At 33.0% G+C, this 10,256-nt stretch overlaps 2 protein-coding genes across 3 annotated transcripts; both read left to right on the top strand.

Annotated features, from left to right (window-relative positions):
* Window positions 1-5,558: 5,558 nt before the first annotated feature.
* Window positions 5,559-7,231, top strand: LOC106302235. Its single transcript, XM_013738805.1, has 3 exons — window positions 5,559-5,774; window positions 6,139-6,337; window positions 6,828-7,231. Exons 2-3 carry the CDS (start codon window positions 6,156-6,158, stop codon window positions 7,012-7,014), a joined length of 369 nt encoding a protein of 122 aa, XP_013594259.1. The 5' UTR covers window positions 5,559-5,774; window positions 6,139-6,155; the 3' UTR covers window positions 7,015-7,231.
* A 247-nt stretch (window positions 7,232-7,478) lies between these two features.
* LOC106302092 (probable caffeoyl-CoA O-methyltransferase At4g26220) lies at window positions 7,479-9,037 on the top strand. 2 transcript variants are annotated; one of them, XM_013738713.1, is made up of 5 exons: window positions 7,479-7,719; window positions 7,833-7,940; window positions 8,024-8,248; window positions 8,333-8,464; window positions 8,564-9,037. In XM_013738713.1, the coding sequence occupies exons 2-5, from the start codon at window positions 7,872-7,874 to the stop codon at window positions 8,852-8,854; spliced, it is 717 nt and encodes a 238-aa protein (XP_013594167.1). In that variant the 5' UTR covers window positions 7,479-7,719; window positions 7,833-7,871; the 3' UTR covers window positions 8,855-9,037. The 2 variants fall into 2 exon arrangements, with proteins under 2 accessions (XP_013594167.1, XP_013594096.1); XM_013738642.1 differs by having other exon boundaries at window positions 7,479-7,940.
* The last annotated feature ends 1,219 nt before the right edge of the window (window positions 9,038-10,256 follow it).

The raw sequence follows: 10,256 nt of genomic DNA, 5'->3' as shown, positions 1-10,256 counted from the left end.
TGTTTCAAATCCTTTAGAGTGAGATCTTAATTTGGGGTCTGCTTAAAGAAATCACATATAATGAACTTGTTTGATGATTCATCACCCATGATGGTTTCTTTTATTTTCTTTAAGACATGCTATATTAAAAACTTCTGGTTTTTCAACATTTCACAATTAATGTCGATAACATTATTGGAGATGACTATATATCAGTAAACTTCAGGTTTACCATTCATTTATAATTTTGCCATCTTTTTCTTATGCATGTCTTTTCATCATAAGCTCTTCTAGAACCAATAGTAATTTTTATATTACTAGATACTATACTTATTTATTTTGAGAGAGGAGAAATATTTGTTACCTTAGTAGTCATGTACGATGACCCAATATATGCCAGGTATATTTATCTCCATCCTGAATCTCAAAATCTTATTCAGGAAGATAATTCTCATATCACATCGATATTTTATTTTCATTTTCTGGACTAAACAGAAAATCTGAATCATCAAGATGAGTATTCAAGCTATGAAAAATGGTATAGGCTCATAAGAGATGAAGTTTAATATACTTATTTTCTCTTTTTCTTTTTTGATTTTTGATATAGATCGGCTAAATATTTGGCGTACGACAACTACGTATCCAATTTTTTTTCTGGCCGTATCTATAGCAAAAAAATTTTGTTTGCCTTTTATCACCCGACCACTTTCATTTTCGTGGAAGTTCTCATTATTCTCATAGGGACAGAATCTTCTTCCTCGTCCTCTTCCACGACCATGATAGCGATTTAAACCGCATCTACACTACACCCTCTTCCTTTTCTAGTAGGACCGACTTCATGGTTTAGTATCATGATTTCATTTTTTTCAGTTTACTCGGAGGATTTACAAAAACTCCGATCCTTTCTTTCAAGGATTTAACTATCAAAGATCTTCTAAATCTTTTCTCATGATACACCTCATCTTATAAACCATCATTGAAGTGGGTAAAATATCATGGTTTTTCTTTTTCTCATCTGATATCGTTTCAACTTATCGATGATTTCTCAAAACTTATTTGTGCATCTTTGAACCCACTGCCCAAGTCTTGTAATATCAAGGGCATTTATGTTGACTTTTGTCAAATTTGACATGATAATCGTATTCATAGAATAATAATATATAAAGACGAAAATTTAAATGCATAAATTAAAAGCATAAAATAAATGCATAAATTAAATTGCAGAAATTTAAAGAACAATAAATAAAATTGGAGGCTTAACCTACCACATGATCCGAGGAGTCTTAGACTACCATATTGATCATTTTTCAAAGTCCGAGGAGACATCGTCTACCATTTTGACTTTTACTTATTTAAAGGTCCGAGGAGATTTAGTCTACCATTTTTGACATTTTCTTTTTATTCATAAAGGCAAAGCCTACCACGTGTTCTCTGATCGTGAAGGCATAGCCTACCATAACGGTCAGTCGGGAAAGGCAGGGTCTATCATCCCAATAAATAGACGGAAAAGGTCTAGTCTCTCACTCCGAAATAATAATAAAATTTAAAGAAATTAAATATATTGAAATACATAAATTTAAACATTACCTCGACTGATTTAAGAACTTTCGGATTGATAAACCTCGGTTGGTCAGAGTTTCGTGCTGATAACGTGTTGTGTAATATAGGTGAGGTAGTGTTTGTATTTATATATTTTGTGTGTATAAAATAAAAGAGAAAGAGGGTCGACGTGAGTGAGAGAGAGATGATGTTAACTCTGACTTTTTCGTTCATATATGAATTGATCAAATGAAAGAAGTGAACATACGTATTTATAGTAAAAGTAAAATTAAAAATATATATAAGTCGGTCACTTCCAGTCGGTCGTTTTAGATGAAGATGAAATAATCATATTATATTTGCATCTTTGTCTTCAACATTTGTTATTTTTCCAATAAATGGTATAACCGGTTTCCGGTTGGGTGTACGTCAGAGCCGTGCTTACTTGAAAGAGAAAGAAACATTGGCTTAGGACATCAAAATCTTACAAAACACTTAACAACATGTATTTGAATAATTACTAATCTTAACTAATAAAATATGTTTATTTAGGCTTAAGTTTAAGATTATTAAAAAGAAAAATATGTGCCACAAATTAAAAGATAAGTTTATTAGTGTATATTTGTTTACTAATTAAAATAATAAGATATATAAAAGCTATTCTTGGTTTATCTTACAACCAATTAGGGTAGTAAAAGAACTTACCATTATGGGTTATTGTTTCTTCTACTCACTTTGATTTCACATTGACAGTGTTTTTCATCTCACATTCTCTTACAAATCTTATACTTAAGCCTTTTCTTTTTAACTAATTTATTATTTAATAACTTTCAAATATTTTTTTGGTTTCTAAAATGAGTTTTTCAAATTAAAAGTCGTTTAAAAATATTATCTTTGTTCAGCTTTTTGGCAAAACTAATTACTGATTTAGTTATTTTATCTACTAGAAAAAATTATAAAAAAATATTTTGAAAGTCTAGTCAATGAGTTTATGTAAAAGACAAGAAGAAGAAAATATGTTTTAGAATTATTATTCAGTTTGTTTGTTTTTTTCTATCTGATAATGATAATGCTAAACCTTTTTTTTTTTTTACAAATGAGAGCATATATTTTAAAATCGTTTATGTATGTTATATAGTGTTTGCACGGCTCTGGTGTACGTGTGTTGATATGATACCTCCCAACCCACCACCAGACTTATCCGAATCTCGTTGTACTATTTCACCATTTTAGCTTCGACGAAAAATACCGCATGATAGAAAAAAACATGTTATGATGAATATCAGAACTTGGATATAACACATTACTTAACATATAAAAAAGATGAACGATATACTGATGAATATTATATAGAATATAGGTTCTGAATACTATTTTCTATAAAGAAGTTTTTTTTTACCTTGTTGATCAGGGAAATGTAGTACGGCTTTACTAGTTCAACGTCAACAAGAACTTTGCTTTTGCTGTATAAATCATATTTGCTACAATATGAAGTATAATAGCATTGGAAGGTGTTTTATCGGACACACAGTAAAATTATTAATTAATGAAAATTTCTTACTTGAATATCTGATGAATGATGAATATGATAGAACGATGAATACACGTCTCTAATAGCATTTGACATCCAATTCCATGTTCCTTTTGCAATTATAATGCAACAAAAGTAAAACCAAATCAATATTTTCTGTAAATCCATTACTCATAAAAATAAGATTTGGAGAGAAACACAAAAGCAAGAGTGGTCTTGATCAGCATTGACACAATAGTTAAATACACAAACCAAAACACGCTAATCTACAAAACATCAAGATTGTTATATTACAACTTTTTTTTTTTTGAAAAATGTATATCACAGCTAACCTTTCATTAAAACAAAAGAAAAACAAAAAGTAAACTATGAGCAAAACATAAGCAAAAAATGCAAAAAATATAATAAAATAACTTTTTATGCAGTAGAGGAGGCAATGTTACAAGAGAAATTTAGTGCATCAAAATTTAGAAAAAAATTGGGACAATATTTGTAAGGGAATTACCACCCGTTTCAAATGAAACAGTTTATCTGTTAAATTTTACATAATTAAATTCCTTAACTAAAATTTACTAGACATTCATTTTTTCCTGAATAAATATTAAATTCAATTATTTGCAAAACTAATGGAAACATTTACCAACAAAATCATGTCTAGTGAATATGTTGCATCTTATAGAATTTCTCAACTACCTAATGTCTTTGATTTTAAAAAAAAAATTGTTGAAAAGAAACAAACCTGAAACCATATCCCATGCAGTTGATATCAAGAGCATCAAATCCAACATGTACATCTCCCATTTACTTTTCCTCGATTGTTGCATCTACAATCATAATTATCACCAAAATTTTGTAGTTAGATTTCTTCTCATTTGTTTTCTAAGTTTACTGTAAGAATATGTTCTCACCAAATATGTCATAGTTTTACGTATTCAAAAAAAGGAAACAAATTTTAAAGAAAAGAAAGTAATTGAAAGGACAAGAGAATACTTATAGTAGTTCTATACTGATGGATGAATATTAGGTGGCATTTTCTCTCTTTATATTAGAGCAAAATCAAATTGATTATAAAAATAAATTTTGACAAGTGTAAAATATATTAAAATATGAATTAAGATATTTTAATTGAAATATAGAAAACATAAAAATTAATGGGATTTAATTATACACAAATAAGTTATATATTAACATATGTTTTTAACTAATATAAAATATTTTAAATCAACTCAATACAAAGTAAACTTATATCACATAAATGTGATTTTAAACAAAATTCATACCAAAATAATGTTTTCAACGGATAAATATGCTCCAAGAAGCCTATAACAAGACCATGTTTTTAAATAATTAAGGTCCAGCGAATTTACATTGTTTACCGATAATTATAATGAAATAAAATATATATTTTATAAATAACACACCTAATATTTATTTTCATATAAATTTTGATACTAAAGTGAAAAAAACATTTGCAAATGCGCGGATCATACTCTAATATATTATTAAACACACATAAATTAAAACTTAACAATTCCAAGTTGTGTAGGTTAAATGTCTATAATGATGAATTTTCTATGTGTTTTTGAGACCTCACACCAATTCAAGTCAGATGTTAGCGCCATCTAAGAGTGAAACGTTTAACCTTTTACTAGATCTTGATCCGCGCTACAATAGGTAGGTAGATATATATATATATATATATGTTAAATACTGGCATTTAATTTATTTAAAAGAGGTCTAATGGTAAAATAAGTAATATTCCAAGTAGTTGTAGGGGTAAAAATTAACAATGATTCTGAATTAATAATATTGATTTGAAGTGTTACATACAAATCCCATGTTCTTAAACGCGGACGCCTAGCCGCCCGTCTAGGCATTCGGCGGAGCATGACCGCAACGATTTGGACCTATTCGGTTTAATTAGTTGGAAATCGGATTAATTGATTTAAAAACCAAATAAACGCTAAAAATCAGACCAAAATCGATTCAGACCAAAATATTACTTATATGACAAATTTCGGAACATAAAACCAGCCCAATTTTCTTTAAACGAGATGAAACCTTCTCTATCTATTTATATGGAGATTCCACGACCCCTCTTACTGATATTAGTCGATGTGGAACAAATTCAACTGGTTTCTTAAATTTTTTTTCCAATGCGCGCTAATAAAAGAAAAAGGAAAACTTACGTCACAATCAGTTCGAACCCAACACCTTTTAAAACCACAAATATGTCATGGACCACTGGACTAAGTTTCTACGTCTTTTTTTTTGGCATGTACTACTATATATCCTTATATATATAATTAAAATATAAAAACTAGGCTCCGCGTTTACTCCGCTTAATCCCTAATTTTTTGATAAACTCGCTAGACCCGAAATTACCGCCCGACTAACGCCTAGCGTAGTCCCGAACAGGGTACGAATCACAAAAATTTAAATTAGATTTTTTTTTTTATAAAAGGGAATGTTGTTGGCCAGTGAAATAAACTTGCCACTAATTAATAAACCATGGGCCCTGTGCCTACGTTGTATCAGGCCTACTCAATTGTGCGCTAGTAAGATGTTACCGAAAGGCCCCGTACCATTGTCTGCAAATCCTCTAGGAAACAAAAACCTCGTCACAAACAAGCCTAGGGATTCCATTGATCCAGCTGCTTCACTCTTGTTCTCCGGTAACAGCGACACCGCCAGTTCAATCTCCGTCGCCGTCGAAATCAGCAAGGTGATCGAAATTTCATCTTTTCGTTTCCACTTTTTTCCTTCTGGTAATTTGACTAAGGGATAGATCTGCGCTTTCGAGTCGCTTGCTTTGATGAGTGATTGATTTGATTGAGTGTGTGCTTACGAGTGATAGTTTAATCTTCCCGAGGTCTGGCTATTTGGGAATGATCTTAACTTTCGATGATGAAGGTTTGTTTAGGTCAAACTATTTTTGATCGATGATTAGGGTTTGTTTTAGTTCTTTTGATTGCATTTAATAATGGAATTGGAATATAACCTTTTTAGTGTTACCCCCTTTATATATATAGATAATGGCTGCTACTGCTTCATCCATCCATTAGTCTCTTTTGGTTTGTGAATCTTAGGGAAGAGTCTTTGAAAGATGGCGTCAAAGATGCTACAATTGAAATCCAAGGCCTGTGAAGCATCAAAGTTTGTGTCGAAGCACGGCACGACTTACTACAAACAGTTGCTGGAGAAGAACAAGCACTATATCCAGGAGCCAGCCACTGTCGAGAAATGCAATGAGTTGTCTAAGCAGCTTCTCTACACTCGTCTTGCTAGGTCTGTTTTGATTTTTCCTTTTTGATCTCTCTTCTTCTGATCCTCTGGATTCGCTTTGATGTGTTTGTTAGATGAGATAATTGCGTGCTAGCTGGATTTCTTGCATGGTAGAATTTTCTGCAATATTGTGCCTAAGCACTGCTGTTTAATAGCTTTCTTTGTGTAGTAAAGGTTAAAGCTTTATCTGTTGTTTGTTATTATGCTGTGAAGGGTTTGGTTTCTGTTTCTCTTCCATGGTTGCTTTGATGGGGGATATTGAAAGATGCAGAGAGTCTTAGCTCGTTATCTGTTAGTTTTAGTGATGGTTATGGACTATAAACACATATTTAAAGTATCTGCTTTGATGCATGTCACTAGATACCAGCATTTCAGTGCTTATAGAGAAGTGTTAGCGTAGATTTCTTGATCAAGGTCTTTACAGTGTTTCTAGATATGGTGTTCAGTAACAACTGTACTTCGTCATTTTTTTCTTTCTTTCCTTGGATGGTAGCATCCCTGGACGTACAGAGTTGTTCTGGAAGGAAGTGGATCACGTGAAAGGTTTGTGGAAGAATAGGGCGGATTTGAAGGTTGAAGATGCTGGAATCGCAGCACTTTTTGGTCTGGAATGCTTCGCCTGGTACTGTGCAGGTGAGATCGTTGGAAGAGGCTTTACTTTCACTGGCTACTACCCTTGAAGAAACGAAGCAACTCCCATGAACAAACATGCCTTTTAAAACCATTAAACTCTAAAAAAATGCTTTTTAATTCAATAAACTGGCGGTTTATTATCGCACTAGAGCCAAAAAATCGATTTATTTTTCTCTCCGGATAATTTAATACACACAAGTTTTGAAGCTGAGGCATCATCACTCATGCTAGCACTTAATAATATCAATAGAAAACATGTTTGCTCTTGGTTTGTCATTTTCATCATCGTTATCGTTTGGTAAGATGTCTCATTACTGATAATACACCAATCCGTCAACCTTACTAGAGAAGAGTAAAAGCCACTAGGCACGCCTTTCCTTTGTAGGTCACATTGCATCTAGTCATCCCTCTAATGGGACTACCATTTTCATGCTCACAATAGAGATAATAGAAACAAGAGATCGTACAACAAAGCTTGTCACTTTTAAACTGTGTTTCGACTGTTTGGTAAGATATCTCATTCATGATGGTACACACTGATACGCCAACACTTGCCAGTCTTGACAAAGAAGGGTAAAAGGCCATTAGTCACGCCTTTCCTACGTAGATTCCTCTTTTATCAAAGGAAGAAAATCAGATTTTGACACATGTTCAGTGTACTTTGACAATTTCCTATAAAGTCAAACCTGCATTGTAGTGAAAGATCAGAAACTGAGACTTAAGCACTCTGGTACTCTCTCTCTCGTTCTTCGGTATTAGTCTTCTTCTCTCTGTAATGTTTCTTTTCGTTATGAACACTTAATTCTCTTCGTAATGTCTTAAATCATTCCATGGTTACTTATCTATGTCATTGTTCCTCGGCGAGGCACTTGAGTGTGTTTTGGGAAAAGAAACGGCGATTACAATGGCTAAAGATGAAGCTAAGGCATCAGATTTTTCCAAGGGATTGCTCCAGAGTGAAGAGCTCTACAAAGTGCGCCCCCCATACATATTCATCACTACGTTTTAACTTTCCGCTTTTTTTTCCTGATAACTTTCTTTGAAAAAATGTTGCAGTATATACTGGAGACGAGTGTGTACCCACGCGAGCCAGAAGCTCTCAAGGAGCTGAGGAGCGTTACTCATAACTACCCTATGGCTAATATGGCTATTGCACCGGACGCTGGCAAGCTAATGGAGATGCTGCTGAATCTTGTAAATGCAAGGAAGACTATCGAAGTTGGGGTTTTCACTGGATACTCTCTTCTCCTCACTGCTCTTACATTACCTGAAGATGGCAAGGTATGTGAACAAAGGACAAAAGTTTTTCATTGTGCTATATGTATCTGTGTTTCTGCTACTTATTTAGTACACAAGATTTTGCAGGTTATAGCCATTGATGTGAACAGAAGCACATATGAGATAGGGTTGCCAGTCATCAAGAAGGCTGGTGTTGAACATAAGATTGATTTCAGAGAGTCTGAAGCTCTTCCTGTCCTCGACGAGCTTTTAAACCATGTATAGCTTCTTTCTATATAGTGTGTATCTTTCTTGTTACTCACGTTTGGTTCAGTATCTTGACTATGGTCTTTGTGTGTTTGATGTTTGCGATGGCAGGAAGAGAACGAGGGTGGATTTGATTTCGCATTTGTGGATGCAGACAAGGTGAGTTACTGGAACTACCATGAGAGGCTTATGAGACTGATCAAGGTTGGTGGGATCATAGTGTATGACAACACTCTCTGGGGAGGATCAGTTGCTGAACCTGACTCGTCCACGCCCGAGGGGAAGAGAGAAGGCAAGAAAGCAATCCTCGAGCTGAACAAGAAACTCTCGGCTGATAAGCGTGTGCAGATCTCGCAAGTTGCTCTTGGTGATGGGATCACTATCTGCAGGAGACTATATTAAATGATGTTTTATGCCATAAGTGTTTGTTGTTCGTTACTAAGAAAGACTAATATATTCACGAAAAACACTAAACTAGTTGTATGTTCCTCTCTTATTGAGTTTGGCTATTTCTATGTTTTATAAGTTATGAACCAGTTCACTAGACTCGCTCTGTATACTATCTGGTTGTGGTCCTCGTACAGTCTTGGTTCCGAAAATCGAAGTCAGGTTGATTAGTTGTTTCATTGTTTTACATTGTTTTAAACAATTTGTTTATATTTTTCATTGCTATCTAGTCATCATCTAGTGTAGATTTCTTAATTAGTTAAAGTCTTTTTAGTGTTGCTACTTGCTAGACACGTCATTCAGTAAAAGTCTCTTTACACGTTCTTTATTTACTTTTTGATTTGCTTAATAATTGTTTTTCTTGCTCTCTCTAATTAATACTTTTTCCATGTCATTAAATACCACAAAAAGCTCCATAATTTCTTGTGTGTAACGCATATGCATTTTTAAACATAACTTTTCATGTGCAATTTATATAGTACATTTCATATCTTACGATATAGACAACTATAATATTCACATATGATAAAATTGTCTATTTCATAAATAAAAAAATTATCGCTCAAAAAAAAAAACACTATTTCATCAATAGACAAACAAACACAATTAACTAGCTTATACATAATATTTAATTTTAAGAACATAGTTATTTTTTTCAATATTTTTTTATTATATTGGTATATTTACAATATGTAAATTTTCTGTTTTGTTTTAGATTTTTTAAATGGTTTACAAATTTTAAGAGTAAATTTATTTAATACTATAATATATGACATAAATATTATTTTATATTTATTAATATTATTTTATATTTTATTACAATTAATAATTTAAATATATTTATATGATAAATGACCCCACTGGATCCGCCACTGCTACTACCTTTGAAGAAACGAAGCAACTCCCATGAACAAACATGCCTTTCAAACCATTGAACGCTAAAAAAGCTTTTTTTTTTAATCCATAAATTAGCGGTTTATTATCGCATCACTACAAGAAAACAGCGGTATTCTGACGGACATTCCGACGGAAAATGAATTCCTCGGAATATCCCGAGGAATTTCCTCGGGATATACCGACGGAATTCCGAGGAAATATCAATCCGTCGGAATATTCCGAGGAAAAATGTGTTCCTCGGAAAAAACCGATGAATTCTGAGGAAATATTATAGCCGTTGGAGAGCCGTTGGGGGATTTTACAAAATTCCGAGGAAATTCCGACGAACTAGCCTTTTCCGTCGGAATTTCGTCGGAATTTCCTCGGTCTGTCGGCAGGATTTAAACTATAAATACAAGCACTCCTCTTCCTCTTCATTCACTCCATATCTTCATCCTCCCTCTTACTCTATTTACACACG

The sequence above is a fragment of the Brassica oleracea genome, chromosome C1 (assembly GCF_000695525.1).
Source record: "Brassica oleracea var. oleracea cultivar TO1000 chromosome C1, BOL, whole genome shotgun sequence".
Taxonomy (NCBI): Eukaryota; Viridiplantae; Streptophyta; class Magnoliopsida; order Brassicales; family Brassicaceae; genus Brassica; species Brassica oleracea.
Note: the sequence above shows the minus strand (reverse complement) of the source record. Positions and strands in the feature narration are given on the sequence as shown.